Source organism: Brienomyrus brachyistius, chromosome 10 (assembly GCF_023856365.1).
Source record: "Brienomyrus brachyistius isolate T26 chromosome 10, BBRACH_0.4, whole genome shotgun sequence".
Taxonomy (NCBI): domain Eukaryota; kingdom Metazoa; phylum Chordata; class Actinopteri; order Osteoglossiformes; family Mormyridae; genus Brienomyrus; species Brienomyrus brachyistius.
In genome coordinates, this window is record NC_064542.1 from 10,614,545 (window position 1) to 10,633,239 (window position 18,695).

General features: G+C 45.1%; 3 protein-coding genes across 5 annotated transcripts; all 3 read left to right on the forward strand.

The window, feature by feature from the left end:
* The first annotated feature begins 3,852 nt into the window (after positions 1 to 3,852).
* Positions 3,853 to 4,999, forward strand: LOC125750882 (nucleolar protein dao-5-like). Its single transcript, XM_049029214.1, has 2 exons — positions 3,853 to 3,985; positions 4,089 to 4,999. The coding sequence occupies exons 1-2, from the start codon at positions 3,905 to 3,907 to the stop codon at positions 4,791 to 4,793; spliced, it is 786 nt and encodes a 261-aa protein (XP_048885171.1). The 5' UTR covers positions 3,853 to 3,904; the 3' UTR covers positions 4,794 to 4,999.
* A 504-nt stretch (positions 5,000 to 5,503) lies between these two features.
* On the forward strand, positions 5,504 to 11,425 carry LOC125750873 (nucleolar protein dao-5-like). Its single transcript, XM_049029199.1, has 10 exons — positions 5,504 to 6,304; positions 6,776 to 6,920; positions 7,792 to 7,871; positions 8,198 to 8,435; positions 8,572 to 8,636; positions 8,754 to 9,018; positions 9,509 to 9,985; positions 10,076 to 10,197; positions 10,387 to 10,419; positions 10,866 to 11,425. Exons 1-9 carry the CDS (start codon positions 5,768 to 5,770, stop codon positions 10,402 to 10,404), a joined length of 1,947 nt encoding a protein of 648 aa, XP_048885156.1. The 5' UTR covers positions 5,504 to 5,767; the 3' UTR covers positions 10,405 to 10,419; positions 10,866 to 11,425.
* A 121-nt stretch (positions 11,426 to 11,546) lies between these two features.
* tmco6 (transmembrane and coiled-coil domains 6) lies at positions 11,547 to 18,190 on the forward strand. 3 transcript variants are annotated; one of them, XR_007400448.1, is made up of 14 exons: positions 11,547 to 11,923; positions 12,192 to 12,307; positions 12,526 to 12,638; positions 13,001 to 13,184; positions 13,409 to 13,513; positions 13,729 to 13,814; positions 14,241 to 14,357; positions 14,436 to 14,550; positions 14,708 to 14,888; positions 15,735 to 15,829; positions 16,289 to 16,456; positions 16,741 to 16,866; positions 17,025 to 17,125; positions 17,240 to 18,190. XR_007400448.1 is itself a non-coding variant. In XM_049029206.1 (14 exons), the coding sequence occupies exons 2-14, from the start codon at positions 11,833 to 11,835 to the stop codon at positions 17,028 to 17,030; spliced, it is 1,503 nt and encodes a 500-aa protein (XP_048885163.1). In that variant the 5' UTR covers positions 11,547 to 11,606; positions 11,795 to 11,832; the 3' UTR covers positions 17,031 to 17,199. The 3 variants fall into 3 exon arrangements, 2 of the variants coding, with proteins under 2 accessions (XP_048885163.1, XP_048885164.1); XM_049029206.1 differs by lacking the exon at positions 17,240 to 18,190 and having other exon boundaries at positions 11,547 to 11,606; positions 11,795 to 11,923; positions 17,025 to 17,199; XM_049029207.1 differs by lacking the exons at positions 13,409 to 13,513; positions 17,240 to 18,190 and having other exon boundaries at positions 17,025 to 17,199.
* Positions 18,191 to 18,695: the final 505 nt, after the last annotated feature.

The window sequence follows — 18,695 nt, forward strand, 5'->3', positions numbered from 1 at the left end:
GAAACCGGAGTACCAGGAGGAAACCCCATGACGACATGGGGAGAACATGCAAACTCCACACACATGTAACCAAGGCGGAAACTCGAACTCGGGTCCCAGCGGTGTGAGGCAACAGTGCTAACCACTGCACCACCATGCCGTATCATTTTACCATTTTCATTTTATTTTTTGCAGAAAATGCCTCCCATAGTAACGTATTACTTTTTTAATTAACGTGTGATATACGTGCTATACCGGTTTTGCCCTCAACCAATAGGTGGCACGTAAATAATTTTATCGTGTTTACAGAACTCGGAACACTCGCAATTTTAGCTTGGGGTTCTTAAATTATTTATTTAGGAGTCGGACGGCTTCAGGGAAGAAGCTGTGCAGGAGGCGACTGTCTCGGGAGGTGATGGACCGATAACGTCTCCCTGATGGCACTTTGATGAACAGATGGTCGCTTTGGTGTGTGGAGTCTGCTGCAGTCCTCACTGCTCTCTGTTTTGCTCTGGAAGTGAACGGTCCTTTTATGGGTGGAAGCCGGCAGCCAATGGGCTTCCCAGCTGAGTGGATGACCCGCTGCAGCCTGGACTTGGAGAGGCTGGTAATGGCAGGAAACCAGACGGCAATGGAGTTTGTCACAGCACTCTCTATAATGGCTGAATATAAGTTCACCATGATGCGTTGTGACATGTTGAGTTTCCTGAGCTGGTGCAGGAAGAACAGTCTGTGCTGAACTTGTTTTGTGATGGATATCATACGCTTGTTCCACTTAAGTGTGCTGGAGATGGTGGTTCCTAGAATTTGAAATGACTCAACCACACACATGAGCTGACCCTTAATCTCCGAGGGTGAGTGTGTGGGGCTGACGCCTCCACAGTCTTGGCAGTGTTGAGCTCCAGCTTGTTGTGAGCACACCAAGCCACAAGACAGTGGACTTGTTCATGATAGCTGGTCAAAATGTTGTTGGCGATGAGGCTCACTACAGGTGTGTCATCCATGAATTTCCGGATTTTGGTGAAGCTGTCCTTGGACGTGCAGTCATTTGTGTATAGTGAAAATGGGAGGGGTGCCTGTGCTGATGGACATTGGATCAAACAGGTGGGGGCCCAGGCTCCCATACTGCTTCCTATTTGTTGTCAGGAAGTTGGTAATCCACTGACAGAGGCTGGAGGGTACAGTAAGCTGGGTTAGTTTATTGTGGAGCAGCTCCGGCACAATGGTATTGAAGGCCGAGTTGAAATCCACAAACAGAATCCTGGCGTAACGTCCAGGGGAGTCGAGATGATGAAGGATATGATGGAGGCATAAGCTGCATCCTCCAATGATCGATTGCTCCTGTAGGCAAATCGTAGAGGATCAAAGAGCTAATAGGTCTTCACAGTGCCTTAAGGTGGCAGGTGACTCACCATCAAGGTCTGTTGCTTTTCTGGATTTCTGTTTTGTGAAGAGTTTGTGAACATCTTCCTATTTCTGAGAAGGAGACCGAAAGATGGACACTGAGAGAGATCAGATTTGACGTATCTGGTTTTATTCTCAACTGGAGAAAATCAAAAATCAGAGAGCCGGGTCGATAGGGATTCCCCAAGGAGGTGAGCCCTAACGGACAGAATACCAAGGGGGGCATGGTTGGGATGACAATGAGGTTACTCCATGGCGATTCATGACAGCTTCACAGTGAATGTAGGGTGAAGGGTCGGTGGAGGGGAGGCTGGTGGAGGTGTGAAGTGACTGGTTGCAGGGGATATGGTGACAATGGGACCATCCTCAGAAGTGGATGGGGGGCTGGGAGGAACAAAATGGGAGCTGAGTGGCAGACTCAGGAGAGGAGAGAATGGGCAGATGTTGATTGTCTAAGCTGATTGGCCAGGCTGTGGGAGGGAGAGGCTCAGCAGCTCTTCTCTTTGATGTTTGTTAGTCTTTGCAGGGAACTCCAGATGGCTGTTGTTGATGGAGAAGTCTTTCTCCGGCCATTCCTTGTAGGTGGCTTTCACAGCTTACATTTTCAATGATTTTTTTAATGTTACACACACACACATATGGCTAGATACTGAGAATAAAGTTATATTGATATTATGTGGCATGAGACGGAAGAACACACGTTGAAATGCGAACTAAGCCGATAGAGCACACGCACACTATAGAGGCGCCTATTAAATTTAGCAGAACTACCTATCCCATGATGCAAAGCGGACCAGATACGGAAAAATGTAATAGTTCAGAGGTCGGCACTGCATGGATGTTTGGGAGCAGTGATGAGAGTAACGTGTTTTTAACGTTTTTAAAGATCGACTTTTATTATAGGAAAGATGACTTCAACCGGTGGTAATTCCACAAAACGCGATTTATTGTTTTTGATTTATCAGCATTTGATGGCTAATGGCCATCCGAAAGCTGCAGACGTGCTGAGAAGACATGTTGCACAGGTAGCCGCTTACTGTACCTAAAGCGTAGCAGTTGTAGTTTGTTTGCATTATAAATGTTCAGATTTGTGCCGTTGTGATTTTGAGTCGCACAATGCGAGTGTTCGTTTTGTCAATAAATGGCTGTCAGAAAGTATATTTACCTAGTCTATCAAAAACAGTTTATGTACAGTAATTTATAATGGCATGCCTGTTACATTAAAATATTATTTATATGGTTGTAGATTTAGTGTAACCACCTGAACGGAAAGTGTTTAGTAAATTTCATTGCGCAGTGGTTCATGCAGTATTGATATTTGATGTACAGAAGGAATCGACAGCAGCAGGAACGTCGCTTGATGAGATCTACAGGAGATGGCTTAAGTGCGTATATGCAAAGGGAGCGTTTGTCGGCGCCCATCTGATCTTTATAATCGTTATACAGAATAGTGTGTTGTATGAATGACGCTATTCACATAGAAAAATATATCGCTCATCAGAGACGCAAAGGAAACTAGTGCGAGTCCTGTGAAGAAGCCTGGCCAGTCGGAAAGCTCGGGGGAAGATGACAAGACGCCTCCTCCCTCAGGTACCTTGGCTTAGAGAGTAATTCAGCTGTATTTTTTCTCAGTTCTTTTCATTTTATTTTCCTCTCAATACTGAACTCCTCTGGATGTTTCACCAGCTTCCCAGGCTTCCTTGAATCTCAGCACTGTGAATTCCAGAAACCAGTCTGTCTTGAAGTCCCCCCGTGGCAAAGAAACCAGGAGCTTCAGACACAGAAAGCACAGATGACTCTGACGTCATAGAAAGCACTCCTCAGCCCCCGGTCAGTATCATAAATTGCATCTTACTCTGAGCATGGGTAAGATCCATGTTGGCCTTTCAAGCTTGGGATGTGTTTGTCCAGTGAAGTCACATATACCCTCACTGTAGAGTAAAGTGCCATGTATATGTCTATGAGCCAGCATTTGTTCAGATTACCCATCTTATGTATTGTGTTATCGGTTATTTTCGTAGCTGTGCACAAGTTGCAGAATAAGGACTCATATCAACTTGTCATTTTGTTCTGATGCAAAGTGCATCAGATAGATATATGTTTTGTATGCATTGTGTACTATGTGTGTACGCAAAATTTTGTAATTTCAGCTATGTAAAAATCCATGAATTAGTCAGTATCAACTGTTCATATTGTTAGCATTGAAATGATGACATGCTAAAGATGGTTAACTCTGACTTTTCCTCTCTACTTCCAAACGCAAGTGAAACAGCCTCCTGATTAAGTAAACAAATACACTTGTTCTGTACGATGTGTGCAGTTCTGTACCATCCACTTAAAAAAAAATCAGGTTTTCAAGTTCTCGTTTATAGTGCTGTTTACAGTGTTTGCTGTAAAAGTACACTGGGGGGGGGGGGGGGAGACAGATGTTAACTGAAGTGCTGTTATATTTCACTGTTCACAGAATATTTTGTCAACACCTAAAGTCAACTCTGTGTCAGCTGCTGGCAAAGCAAGTAAGATGGTTCGTTCAGGACAACCAAAAAAGAAAACGGCCCCTAATGGTGACTCGGACAGTGAATGTGACATCCAGCCTTCGCAGGTGGGAGTGTAATAATATTCTTATTTAATCTACAAACATGAGCTGATGTATTGTGTTCCTGGTGATCGTGGCATCCTATTCAGTGTTCGTCACTCCCCGATAGGTACCCTTCTTTACACCAACACGTACCGCCAGAAAGAATCCTGTAGCTACTGACAAAGACGCTGTCAGTACAGATTCCTCAGATAGTGAGGAAGCGGGTTTGTCAAAGCAAGTCCAAGCCAAGCGGTCACCAGGAAAGAGCATCTTAGTCAAAGGAACCACCATTAAACCTAATCAAGCTCTGCACAGCAAGACCGCAGACACTAATCAGGTCACCGCTCCAGAGAAAACAGGCTCTAGCACTGACAGCGAAGGCACCAGTGACTCGGACAGCAGCACAGAAGCTCCAGCAAAGGGGATCCCAGTAAAGACTCGTCTGTCTGTGTCTGCAAAGACCACGCCTGCACCTAAGACCCCTGCTACAGGAAAGAAGGCCAAGAGCTCAGACACCGAGAGCTCCGATGATTCCGACAGTGAGGAGGAAGCGGTGGCAAAGACTGTGTTATCAAAGGCAGCCCCCATCAACCCCGCCAAGTCAAGCCTGATGACCCCTACCAAAGCCACACCTACACTGAAAACCCCTGCTGTAGGGAAGAAAGATGTTATGTCAGACAGTGGAAGCTCCGAGGACTCAGACAGTGAAGAAGAGGCTCCAGTGAAGGCTGTTTTGGCAAAGGGAACTCCATCTAAACTAAACTTCGCCAAACCTAGCCAGGGTACCCCAACTAAGGCTGCAACTGCTACAAAAGTCCTTATCTGCTACTAAGAAAGATGATAGCTCAGACAGCGGAAGCTCCGAGGACTCAGACAGTGAAGAAGAGGCTCCAGTGAAGGCTGTTTTTGGCAAAGGGTGTTCCATCTAAACCAAGCCAGACCAAACTTAACACAACCGCTACACTGAAGGCTGCATCTACAGGAAAGAAAGCAGAGAGCTCAGACAGCGGAAGCTCTGATGATTCTGATAGTGAAGAAGAGGCTCCAGTGAAGACTACGTTGGCCAAGGGAACTCCTTCTAAACCAAACATTGCCAGACCTAGCCAGGGTACCCCGACTAAGGCTGCAACTACTACCAAATCCTCCTCTGCTAAAAAGAAAGATGTTAGCTCAGACAGTGGAAGCTCAGAGGACTCAGATAGTGAAGAAGAGGCTCCAGTGAAGACTGCTTTGGCAAAGGGAACTCCATCTAAACCGAACATTGCCAAACTTAGCCTGGGTACCCCCGAGTAAGGCTGCAATTACTACGAAGTCCTCATCTGCTACAAAGAAAGATATACACTCCGATAGTAAAGAACAGCCTCCAGTGAAGACTGCTTTGGCAAAGGGGTGTTCCATCTAAACAAATCCAACCCAAACCTAACACAACCACCACACCGACGGCTGCATCTACAGGAAAGAAAGCAGAGAGCTCAGACAGCGGAAGCTCAGAGGACTCGGATAGTGAAGAAGAGGCTCCAGTGAAGACTACGTTGGCAAAGGGAACTCCTTCTAAACCAAACATTGCCAGACCTAGCCAGGGTACCCCGACTAAGGCTGCAACTACTACCAAATCCTCCTCTGCTAAAAAGAAAGATGTTAGCTCAGACAGTGGAAGCTCAGAGGACTCGGATAGTGAAGAAGAGGCTCCAGTGAAGACTACGTTGGCCAAGGGAACTCCATCTAAATCAAACATTGCCAGACCTAGCCAGGGTACCCCGAGTAAGGCTGCAACTACTACCAAATCCTCCTCTGCTAAAAAGAAAGATGTTAGCTCAGGACAGTGGAAGCTCAGAGGACTCGGATAGTGAAGAAGAGGCTCCAGTGAAGACTGCTTTGGCAAAGGGAACTCCATCTAAACCAAGCCAGACCAAACTGATTAATACAACTGCTACACCTAAGGTTGCATCCACAGGGAAGAAAGCAGAGAGCTCAGACACTGAGAGCTCCGATGACTCAGACAGTGACGAGGAGGCTCCTGATAGCACTGTCTTAGCTAAAGGACCCCCAACCAAGCCCAGCCAGCCTCCACCCAGCAAACAAGGGAAGGGGAACCTCGGAAACCTGACTAAGCCTTTCCAGGCTGCCCCCACTCCAGCTAAGCCTGCTGCAGCTAAGAAGGCAGCGTCTTCAGAGAGCGCGAGCAATACGATCCTTCCAAAAGGAGTTCCAAACAAGACGAACCAGCTTACACCCAACCGGAGCACAGCAGCACTCAAGGTACCTGCTGTAGCAGTGACGCAAGACAGCTCTTCTAGCGAGAGCTCTGATGAAACAGACAGTGAAAAGGAGACTCCAACTAAGGTGTGTCCCCCATCTCTCATTTGTTTTATTTTGTTGTGATAATTCAAATTTTTTCCCAGACAGTGAATTTAATTGAGTAGATTAAGCTATATGTAAAAGGCAGGCATGGTCTCCGCAGTGAAAGCAAGGCGTGTAACACCTCTCTCGCAGTGCCAGGAGAGGGCAGTCGCCACACAAATTCCTTGGACAGTGAGGGCAAAGCAGTAACAGCACTTAGTCCATTTGCGTAGTTAATCATATAAATGGTATTTATAGTTTGAATCACATTCCCATTCTCTATTCAGTGCTGCATTATGATTTACCTTCTCTCCCCTCTCTCTCTCTCTCTCTCTCTCTCTCTCTCTCTCTCTCTCTCTCTCTCTCTCTCTCTCTCTCTCTCTCTCTCTCTCTCTCTCTCTCTCTCTCTCTCTCTCTCTCTCTCTCTCTCTCTCTCTCTCTCTCTCTCTCTCTAAATTTGATGCTGTCTAACAGAAAGTTGTGACCGCTCAGCCAAAGGCGCTACAGGTCAAAGCAAAGGCTGCAGCCAAGATGGCGGAGCCCGCAAAGAGGCAAAGCATGAGCAACGGCTGTACACCAGGGCAGGAAGCTGCTTCCGCTTATAAAGTGTCAGCTGCAGGTATGATCTGCCCGTCTGGCTGCCCATTTCACATACCCCTGCTAGCTTGTGTTCAGCATTTCCGGTCTTTCCAGTACACTGGCTTCTTGTCTGACTTCATGGACCTTTGCCACAAATCACCTCATCATATCCTCCATTACTGGCACTGAAAGCTACATCCAGTCCCCATTTCCAAGCTCCTACTCTTCCAGAAACAGTTATCATCAGGTCGGCTCAGGACGATCTCACTGGGCTTAGGTATTGCCATTACTGAACAATAAAATCTATAAGGAAATATTAAAAAGACTTAACATCAGCACTTCTTGAATCTGGCTTTAAGTCTGAGAGCAATTAAGGACTAAACATGAAGAAAATGTTTTTAGCTTTTTCGCAGCCTAGCAGTTATAGCATTGAGCGTGACGGTTTTGACCCAGATCACGTAAACCGACTAGCAGTATAATACTGGGACTAGAAACCAGCCTATCAGTTTATCAGCTACTCTTTACAGTGTGCTGATGAAGTTGCCCAGATTGACGACAACCCAACAACCAAAGGCACTCAGTTCAGATGCTTAGACGTTTTTGCTGCCGTCAAACCTGTGTTGAATGGGCATGTAAGGAGAATATGGCAAAGTGAAGGGCTTGGTCGCATTAATAACAAACTGTATGAAATTACCACTGTTGCAAACGGCGCAGCAGTCAGTTTTAGAAACCGGTGGGACCGTGTCATTTATACGGGAGGTGGTATTGGGCATACCGGGCCGATCCACATTTTTTTGCTTCCAGATGAATTTTTTTGCTTCCAGGTGAAGATCCACCTGTATGTCCTGCATGTGAGGCTCCTTTGGCTTCCTGTGTCGCCGAAAGCTGAATGCACTGTTTTCCTGTTACAGTGGAGCACGTGGGTGCAGACGCCGCACGGGGCGAGAGCTCAGAGGACAGCAGCTCCAGCGAGGAGGAAGAAGCGTCCCAGGTGAGTTGCCCAGGCAAGGACTCGCAACCCGCATGTTCACACCATGTGGGGAAAGTTGTCTTGCTTGGGGTGATTGTATTCTACTTTGGAAAAAGAAGAGGACACAGGGCCAGGATGCAGAGAGGCAACAAAGCCATGCAAATGTGCACGTGGGAAGCATTCAGACTGTCGAAGGCAAATGTCAGCATGAAAGAAAGTGACATTTCAGGCATTTTTAGGTCCCTAAAAAGAGGTCAAGTTCAGGAAAAGAGGACATATGATGAGCCCAGTCCTGCAGGCCACGTAGGAGCAGATTATTGTGGGTTTTTCACACTCCTGCTCTCCAGTCTCTTCTAGCTCCTAAACCTCCCCCTAAAAAGTCCTCTACTGCGAGTAAGAAGACTCCAGCAGAAAAAGGGAAGAGGGAAAAGGTCTCCGTTCCATCTGCGAGCAAGACCCCCACAAACGTGACCCCTGCCTCCCCATGGACAGTTACAAAAATGACCCCCGTCGTTCCTCCCACTAACGAATTGGACTCTGATGTCACAGACATTGAGGGTGACCCCAGAGCGTCGGCATCCAAAGGTAGCGTTCTTCGCCACAGCAGAAAACTAAATGAACACTAGACACTTATCACGGGTCTTAGGTTAGCTGCTTTGCTGTACTGTCATGGGTCTTCAGGATCTACATAATTTCCAGTGCTTCATATCTCCATCTTTAGTTGTTGCTGCTACATCCAAAGGAAAGAAGGGAGTTAAGAGTGGTGATCTGGCTGCAGACGCACGGGTAGGAAAGCCGTGTCTGTTTGCCGACTTCCAGAAATGTATAAATCGATGATGATGACGTGAGTGTGAATGAGTTACTTTAAACTTTTTGTCGTTTTAATTGCCTGTTGACTTGCAGCTGGCTAAAGCATCTTCCAATAAGAAAACACCCCCTACCACTGGTTCCAGCAGTGAAGCTGCAACGCCACTGACGAAGCCGAAGAGGGGCAAAGACAAAGGCGAGCATGATACTCCCAAACCCAAGAAGAAGAAAATAGGTTCTCCAGAGCTCAGCAAAGCCGTGGTGCCTCCTCCCATCCGAGCAGCAGGGGGCGATTCCGAGTCCGATTCGGACAGCAGTCTCGATGTAGAGAAGTGGAAAAGGCTGGCACTGCATCTGACAGGTACAGTTAGGCTTCCAAACATTGACCTGTTATTTCTTTGTCTGTGAGCCCTTAGCTCAGGGGTGTCAAACTCCAGTCCTGGGGGGCCGGAGCCCTGCACATTTTTGTGTTTCCCCTCATTACACACCTGATTCAACTCCTTGTACCTTCTTGTGCTAATTGTCACACAGCTCTTGACCTGAATCATTTGTGGTGGAACAGAAGAAAAATTAAGCTACACTGGGCTCTGGCCCCCAAGGACTGGAGTTTGGCTCCCCTGCCTTAGCTGGTCTCTTGTGCATCTTGAATACTCTTAGCTTTGCTCGTGTCTGTGGTTGAATCACTGTCTTATTACGTTTTGCTATGTTGGTAATGTGTAGCTTTTGCTCCTGTGCTAAATTGCACTAACTGCACTTGTACCTAAGTTGGACATATACAACTGCTAAATAAATCAATGTAAATGTAAACATAGAAGGACTTTAATGCAGCGCTATCATAACCGCATTGGCAGAGTCTGACATTGCAAAGATGGATGCCATCGCTTCGGTGGACCTCGGCTCTCCCGCCATCTCCGTCCTGGGGAAAACCACGAAGGTAGAGTCTAAGGCGAAGGAAAAGGACGGAAAGGCCAAAGCTGGCGGTAAGCAGAGCCATGGCACAGCCAGTGGGGCTAAGAAAGTGGCCCCTCCCACGTCAGCCCAGTTGGCGCCATCCGTCATGGACGACCAATCGGCAAAGGCGAAGGCCAAGCCTACAAAGAGGTCACTCATTACCGCCACTAGTGCTCAGTACGGCCACAAGACGCCCGAGAAGAAGCAGAAGTTAGACGACACAAAACAGACGACCTCAGAAGAGAAAAGAAAAGATGTAAAGGAGAAGAAAAATAAGCAGCAAAAGGAGGTGGATAAAAGGAAAGAGGGAACAGCAGATGTGAATCTTCCACCAGCTGCGGCGAAACTCAGTCTGCTTCCGGAAGAAAAGGCTGCAAGTAGGCTTTCCAGTTTTGGTGGAACTGCCTGTACCACACTGTTCAGATGAAGTGTTTTACAACATTTATTATGATTGTTTTTTTCCACAGAAAAAAATAAATTAAAAGTTGGAAAGCAGAAAAATCTCACCAGTACACCTTCGAAAACTCTCCAGAATGATTCTCGGGACGCGGTGATTCAATCACCGCTTTCAGACTCCGGCCAGAAAAAGGTACCATCAGACATGCTGTTATTGATTCCGAATTACAGAGGCTCCTGCAGTGCTGCACATTATAACCTGTCACTGCGTCATGTAGCTGTTTCCTTTCATTACCTGTCAGTGTTGACTGGGTCACAAAACATGTCACCAGTCATAAAGAAATGTAATCTTTTTTCTCCTTTTTCATTTTTCTTCTTTCAGAAAAAGAAGAATAAGTAACTCGGGGCCGTTTCGGTGAGTGAAATTGTCCACCCATCATTTATTTTGAATAACTGCTTGTGTGGTGAGTCTCAGAATTACTCTGGCGTGAGGATATGGCTGTGCTCACACTCAGTCACACGATCACAAGTGACGTGCAGTTTATAGTCACTAATTCAGCTCTGGCACGTGCCGTTGTGATGTAGTGCGTGTAACTCAGGCTGGCACACGGAGACTTTGCAAACGCTTTATACGAATCAGCAGGAACACACAAACTTGAAGGTGTGTGCATGTGTGAGCCAATAAAGATCCATTCAGAGCAGTCATATCATTCAAATGAAGCTGTGGCAGATTTCTATGTAGCGATTAGTGCCATATCAGCTAGATAAGAGCTGTCCAGGACAGACACTCAACCCTGCATGCTGGAGTTGGCCTGATGATGATGATGATGATTATGACCTTGATCTCTCTTTTTTTCCGAGGTGGTTCTTCTCATCACAAAGATACACAGTTGGCAGCATATATAGAAGATGGCCTCATTCACACGGCCACAGTTTTTTTAAACTGCTATTTTATATATATATATACTTTGTACGTCTTGCAGATTCTGTCTGTTGGCTTTTAATTATAATTAATGTGGATACTTAGGCATAAACCCGTCTTCTGTTCCATGTGTCTGTACTTCTTGTCCTGGGAACGGGGAGGTAGAACTTGAAATGACCTCTGAGTGTGTCCGTTGAAACGGTACATTTCATTCTGAATTACTGCAGTGTTCATTTTTTCCATTTCCTCATGTACCTGACTGCATATCTTTGTTGAAGCAAGAGTTTCTCTGCATCATATATGATAAGTGTTAAAAGACCAGTGAGGTTAAATGGATCGTATTAATAAATAACTTGGAGATAAATGCTTCAGAATTTTTCAGGTTTCAGGCTCACAAACTGATTTTAACATATTTAGAATATACTTACATAGGTTTATGATTCCTGTTCTCTTCTTGTCTGGAATATCGATTTTAATAAATATTTTTTCACATTTATAACTGGCTTCTGTTCAATGTTAGCGATTTCCTTTAGTTCATACTGTGTGATACTGACATGATGCAGTGGTGACGTTGGTGCTTGGGGACGCTATTGGTGCTAGGGGACGAAGTTGTACATTTGTTCGCATACGTCATCGCGCTGCGACACCGAATTGATGCCGTAATACGGCGCTGAATCTGTGTACGAATGACCAGTAAATTTATAAGTAGTGTCAGTGTGTTTGTGATAGACTTTTTTTTCTTTGGTATCTGATAAGTGTTTACAACAAAAGAATAAAGCTAACTGAAAATGAATTATCGCTAGTAATATTAATCTTTCCGTCTTGTTTTACCTTACTGAATACGTATTATAAATTATTTAAATAACAGTGAGCAGGATGGCATCCTGATCGATTACGAGTAGCAGCATGTGGAGGCTGAACGCAGTCCGCCACAAGGCGCGTGATCGGAACACCGCCGGGGAAGAGTTCAGGTTAAAGAGGCGAGAGCAAGAAAGAGGTGAATATCGAGTTATTATAGCACTAGATTCTCCGGCAGTAGTTGTCCGTTTTTTTTCTCCAGTTTTCCCTGTTAGTCATCTGACTTCCCCTGAAATTTATAATATAAATACAATTTTAACTAAGTCAATGTGATTTCATATTATTCAAACATTTATAATGAAAAGACACCAAAAGTGGTTATGGAAGATGGGTTTAATGAAACGGGCGGCTGTTTTCCGGCTTTATTGCTATCCATCAGTCTGTCGTGCTGCTTCCTCTGCCTTCAGAGTTCAGGCAGGCACGGAAGGACCAGCAGTTAGTGAGTAAAAGACTTATTGAAGAAGATGAGGAGGAAGATGAAGGATCCATGGATACAGCAGACAGTAAGCTGTGGAACGACCAGGTACAGTTACCTCGATAAGACACGTGATTATTCTACGTTCAGTACAATGTTAGTTTCCATGGATTTTATATCAAGAAATAAATATCAATGCTTGGCATAAGTTTTATATCAAAGTTGGCAGTTATGGAGAGGATATGTGGTCCGATGGGCTGCTTAAACTGCATCATGAGTGATGATTATCTCCAGGGATTTGTGATCTGCTGTAATTCCTCTGCTAGGAATTGGTGGAATTATTCCAAGGAGTCCAGCATGGTGGAGAAAAACGGACCAGTAACCTGCGAACGCTGAGGAAAGCCTTGCGAAGCCCTGAGGCTCAGCTCGTCGTCATCGGGTATAGCGAAGTGCGGCACCCCCCAATAACCCATATGAAGGAGTCACCCCCAGCTGAATCACATAGCCAAGCCTTTCTGGTCTAATTTTATACTTAAAACTTTTTTGCCTGTGGCAAACTGGTTAGAATGGCTGCTGCATAAAAATGACTTCGATTGAACTGTATTGATCTTAAAACTAAATGATAGAAGTTATAAAAGCCGGACATGCCTGCATGTGGAGTCAGGGATTTTGTTTTATTAGGTTTTGTAACAATAACGTTGTAATCCCATTCTGTGCTGGATGACAGCAGGGGGTAACAATTCAATATTTCAAGTAAAAAGACAGTAAAGTAGGCAGTAAAGCCTAGCGCCTGTATTTCAGGCTGGAGAACAGCATGCAGGTTTTGGTGGGGCTCCTCAGTGGCTCCAGTGCGCAGTGCCAACTAGAGGCCACTCACTGCGTGCACCAGCTGTCCAGCTCGACCTGTGCCCGTGTGGGGGCTGCCTGCCTGCCTGCCACGCCCTACCTGATCACCTACCTGTCGGGACAGAATGCCAAGTTCACGGTGAGCGCTTTGAGTCCTTCCTACTAAAGGTCCCACCATCTCTGTAAATGTGTTGGTTTTGGCTCCGCCTCCTTAACCATTAAAGCATACACGGTCCTGTTCTGATTGGTTGTGCTGCTGGTTGGCCGTTTCGTCAGCATACCTACTGTGTCTCTGTCTCTGATGGGCTGTCGTCGATCACTTCTATCCCCTTGGCTAATTGCTGTGGCATGTGCTTCGTATAGGAGCTGTGCTTGTATACCTTGGGTAACCTGTGTGCGGGAAACATGGCAGTGAGGGACAAAGTTCTGGCTCAGGGGATTATCCCGGCACTAGCCGTCTGTATCCAGGTGAGTTCACTTGCATTCCAGCCCTTTTGTCTGGCCGTCTCCTTTTCCTGGGGCTGGCGCTATGTTTGCAGGTCAAGTTTGTCTGGCTTTCACAGGTCTGCATTCATAGTCTTCTGTGTGCTCATATTGCGGACTGCGTAGACCTCTCTCTCTCTCTCTCTCTCTCTCTCTATTTTTCTCTCTTTCTCACTTTATCTCCAAATCTTGGCACGCAGCGACCGAACCTAGCGGTTGTGGAAGCTGTGGGATTCGTTGTAGCTCAGCTGCTCCAGGCTAAAGATGCTTCAGAGAAGATCATTCCGTGAGTCTGGATGTCTGCTTTAAGTATCTTTGACTTAACAACCCTTGAGCTGGCATTTATGGTGTATTCACCTGTTTTTTTTTTTTTTTATCATTTTGCTCCATGTGGTGTTGGACAGAATGACGCTTCATGAACCATTTGCTATTTTTTTTTACCCCACTAGATGGTGCTCTTAGTTTGCTTTGGGGCATGCTTTGTGCCCTTTTTGAACAGAGAGCACCACCTAGTGGGGTCAAAAATATATCAAATGTTTAGTAAAGTGTCATTTTGTCCATCACTAGGTCCATGTCATAAATTTCTCTTCAAGGAGTTGTTAGAGTAAATATTTAACATTTTTATAAACATGATCATCAGGATGTCGTCTGTGGTCTGAGTTCTAGTTCTGGAGGATCAGTGTGGATTTATGATTGTGGCTTTGCTCCACAGACTGGTCATGAGCTCTGGGCTGACTCTTCACCTCCTGGCCGCCTTGCAGCCTCATCCCGAGTACGGAATGGGAGCGGCCATTGAATGTGCCTGGTGTCTGCATTACCTGGCTTGCTGGTCAGTGTGTCTCTTGAGTCACCAGGTTAATCAGAAGAGGCCAGTTCACATTCTATACTACTGCTCTCTCACACACAGCGACAAGGGCTTTGAAGCGCTTATAAGCCAAGGAGCTGTATCGCAGTGCAGTTCCCTGCTGATAACACTAGGTGGTGCTGTGGCCACAGGTAACACCGAGGAAGGCATAGAGCTGGTAAGAGCCCTGTGAACATTAAATACATCACATCAGTTTCAAAACCATTTCCTAAAAAAACTACCAATAAAATCTGTATAGATGAACTGCTGCAGTAAAAGATAAAGTAAGGAATAAATGCATTCTTGTATAAAGGTACCGCCCTGCCCCCCCACAGCTAATCTGGCCATTGCTGCGCTGTGTTGGCAACCTGCTGGCAGGCGGCGCGCTTGAATGCTGCGGCTCGCAGCTGACGGACAGCCGACTGCTGGCTGCTCTCTGCATACTGGCACAGGCCTTTCTGCAGCCGCACCCTGGCCTGGCTAGAGAGAGTCTCTGGGCCCTGAACAACTTAACAGGTAGAGAACAAAGGGCAGTTCATACTTCGTTCTCCCAAGTGCGCTTTGAGGCTGTGGACGGTGTGTGCATGCAACAGCGATATTCCTCCAGACCAGCAGAGGGCAGATGTGTTTCAACAAGCACAAATAGAAGTAGTGTAGTAAAACGGATACATTTTCAACAGTTTTAAAGTCATTAGTCTAGGCTTGGTACCTCGGTATACCGAATTCCTTATGACAAAGTATTTTTAATATATATACAGCCGATTTTATCTCTAGTATTTCAAGGTTCCAGAATAGTGCTGCTTTTTAGTATACTGTATACCACGGTATAAAGTCTGGACTGTATGAAAATTTAGATGTCCAGCTACCTCTGTCCATACAGCTACTACAACAACAACTTCCACTACTCTTTCGTCGGTGACCACTGATCTCTGAGAATCCATGCTGCCACCTACTGGAAATGCCTAATCAATTATGTTGTACATGCATCGTACAATTTCCAGATGGACATAAAAATCTGGGCTATTTGCGCACCGTCGGCAGCCAACCCCTGATGGCGAAATTTCCGTCATGCCTCCTCGTCCGCAACCGAAAGCGCATTCAGAGTAGTGAAGCATGAATCGGCCTTAAGATGGTCAGTGAGATTTGATTGCTGGGACCAAGATAAATTAAAACTCTTTGTGTCCATCAAGCACATTCTTTAAGTGTAAAATATTCCAGTAATAAAACTACAAAACAACGTGTATTTCAATGATTTTTATGGCATTGTAGTAGTTTTCCAGCAGGGGTTAAGCAGTGTAATTAGCCTGACTGATTTTGATTTCATTCCCTTTGCATCCTGGATGAATCCTGTCCTCTCTTCAGCGGATTCCAGTGTTTTCAGCTCTGCTGTACTCTACCTGTCTTTGGTCCCAAGTCTGATCCAGCTCCTGCCGTTTTCCAAGGGGATCAATACCATGGTTAGCAACCTCTGAGGAAATGAGCGAATTGTTTTTCTAGATTTTTTTTTTAAATGAAGTAATTTCATCCTAAATTACTTGCAGTTCTGGCCATTTCAACTTTGCTAGCGCATGTTGGCTTAAGGGAACAGCATTCGATGTGTCCTGAATCTTGAACCATGTCAATGATATATTCCTAACCTTTAGGCTATCGGCTTTTTTTTTTGGTATATTGTGTGTTCGAGATTTCAGATCTAGAAAGTACAAATCCAGGCCAAGATTTTGTTTCAACCAAACAGTTGACTACTCTGTGACTGTGACTCAACTGGTTGGTTGAAAGAAAATCTTGGTCTGGATTTGTACTTTCTGGACCTGAAATCTCCACCTCTGCTGTTTTGTGAGACTAGTTCTTATATTTATTACACGGAACCCCTGTGTTGACATTTCTGGTTACACCTAGCAAATGTCACCTGTGTATAGGTGCTGCAGGTCCTGGCTAATGTTGCCTATCAGGGGACAGAGTACTGCGTCCAGCTTATCCACAGTGGGCTGCTGCCTGCTTTGTGTTCCACTCTCAAGATGGCCGACCCAGCTGTGGTGACGCTTAGTCTGGAAGTGCTCTGCCTGCTGCTGGCCAGCAGCTCTCAGGTACAGTCTTGTAATCTCCCAGCTGTCTTGCAGTTAAAGCTAGACAGTAACAATAAAAGGTTTACCCCTGCTGTAGTGACAGCCAAATGAAGCTTCATCAACCATTTGCTGTATTTTATGGCATCAGTAGATGGTGCTCTCTATGAAAAAGGCTCCATGTCCCAATGCAAACCAGAGCGCCATCTAGTGGGGTCAAAAAATACAACAAATGGTTCATGGAGCATCATTTTGCCCATGAATAATCGTCGCACTATGTCAGGCTTCTATTGGATTTTCTTCTGCAGGCTGCAGTCAAGTTTGTGGAGCTGGGAGGCTCTGTGGCCCTGGAAGCCATGCGATATAATAGCCAAGACGAGCTGCGCCTCCGAGCTTCTTACCTTCTGGAGCATCACCTACCTGCTTCTAGCCAGGTGAGAAGCATCTGCCTGTACTTTGGGGAATCGGCACAAAGCATGCTGTTGTGTCCACTCAGATTTCAAAACATTATTTTGTGTACTTACTGCATACCATGCTAAAGTGTACTTGCTACGATCAACAGTTAAACACGCTGTTTTCTTTCTCCTTTCAGTCATAGAGGTAAAAACCCCAACATTGTGACAGTTCAGCATCGGTGTCATGGGAGGATGAAGGGTGACCATCATGTTGCCGGATGTGTGATTTTCAGAAAAGGTTTAAATACTGGTTTTGATAGATTGCTTCTGTATTTTACAGTGTGACTAAATAAAATATATATGCATTTCTAATACATGCGTGTTTTATTCAGTCGGTCCTCTGTATCCCTAGGTTCCACATCCACGGATTTAACAGCTGACGATCAAAAAAAAAATCCATTCCAAAAAGTAAAACTTGAATTTGTCACGTGCTGAGCACTACGCTGAATCCATGTGAATCTACCAAACAGCAGTCGTCATTATAATCACTATACAAGGGTCATCAAGAGAGGAGAGTATTAACATGCTGTGTGTCTGTGTGCGAGAGAGAGAATTGATATTTTGTATATGTGCTGTGAAGTTTGCACCTGTGCTGAACATTATTCCCTAAACAATACAGTATAAGGACTATTTATGTAACATCTATATTGTACTGTACCTACCTCGAGCCCTCCTGTCTATGACATTTAGGAAGTTTATTGCAGGAAGAGGTCTCCTGTTAATCTTAACCGGAGCCAATAAGAAGAATATGGATTAGTACACAAAGTTAATTACTCCGGAAACTGATCACATTGCACATGGGCTCAATCTAGGCTTACCGGCTAGATCCCATATGCTGTCTTGTGGCTTTTTCATAAGAAACCAGTTGAATTTATTGTGCTTCAATATTTATAATTATATATATAGATATATACACAGGGGCGGCATGGTGGTGCAGTGGTTAGCACTGTTGCCTCACACCTCTGGGACCCGGGTTCGAGTCTCCACCTGGGTCACATGTGTGCGGAGTTTGCATGTTCTCCCCATGTCGTCGTGGGGTTTCCTCCGGGTACTCCGGTTTCCCCCCACAGTCCAAAAACATGCTGAGGCTAATTGGAGTCGCTAAATTGCCCATAGGTGTGCATGTGTGAGTGAATGGTGTGTGAGTGTGCCCTGCGATGGGCTGGCCCCCCATCCTGGGTTGTTCCCTGCCTCGTGCCCATTGCTTCCGGGATAGGCTCCGGACCCCCCGCGACCCAATAGGATAAGCGGTTTGGAAAATGGATGGATGGATGGATGGATATATACACACACACACTACTGTAATTCTAATTTTGCTAGGCAGCCAGCTGCCTTGACACACCCCCGCGACGGTTTGGAAAATGGATGGATGTGTGTGTGTGTATATATATATATATATATATATATATATATATATATATATATATATATATATATATATATATATATATATATATATATAGTTTAAGCTTACGCACGAAACACAAAAGGTTGTTGTGAAAACAACTGTATTTTATATTCTAGAAACCCAACTTTTAATGTTTTAGGAAGAGCACAAAATACAGACTTAAATTATTTGTTTATATATGTCCTAAATTACCTACTCCCGGGGATTTTGAGTTGTCCTCCACCATTTTAATCTGTCATAATAATTTAGGCACTTTAGCTATAAGGCTGAGAACATTTGCTTTTAAAATATTTTTCCCCATCATTTCTTCGATCATATCTAGTGCTGCTAATTTTATAAATAAGCCTAAATTTGATTTTGTAAATATTTCTTGCATTTCAAGTGAGTTTTTTTTTTTGCA

What these genes read in the sequence shown, in the direction of transcription:
- LOC125750882 (XM_049029214.1), top strand. Translation starts at nt 3,905, where the DNA reads ATGGTTCGTTCAGGACAACCAAAAAAGAAAACGGCCCCTAATGGTGAC. An exon ending in GTGACATCCAGCCTTCGCAG is followed by an intron (nt 3,986 to 4,088) that starts GTGGGAGTGTAA and finishes ACTCCCCGATAG; the next exon opens with GTACCCTTCTTTACACCAAC.
- LOC125750873 (XM_049029199.1), top strand. Translation starts at nt 5,768, where the DNA reads ATGTTAGCTCAGGACAGTGGAAGCTCAGAGGACTCGGATAGTGAAGAA. An exon ending in CAGAGCGTCGGCATCCAAAG is followed by an intron (nt 8,436 to 8,571) that starts GTAGCGTTCTTC and finishes CTCCATCTTTAG; the next exon opens with TTGTTGCTGCTACATCCAAA. An exon ending in ATCTGGCTGCAGACGCACGG is followed by an intron (nt 8,637 to 8,753) that starts GTAGGAAAGCCG and finishes GTTGACTTGCAG; the next exon opens with CTGGCTAAAGCATCTTCCAA.
- tmco6 (XM_049029206.1), top strand. Translation starts at nt 11,833, where the DNA reads ATGTGGAGGCTGAACGCAGTCCGCCACAAGGCGCGTGATCGGAACACC. An exon ending in CACTAGCCGTCTGTATCCAG is followed by an intron (nt 13,514 to 13,728) that starts GTGAGTTCACTT and finishes CTTGGCACGCAG; the next exon opens with CGACCGAACCTAGCGGTTGT. An exon ending in CTGCATTACCTGGCTTGCTG is followed by an intron (nt 14,358 to 14,435) that starts GTCAGTGTGTCT and finishes TCTCACACACAG; the next exon opens with CGACAAGGGCTTTGAAGCGC.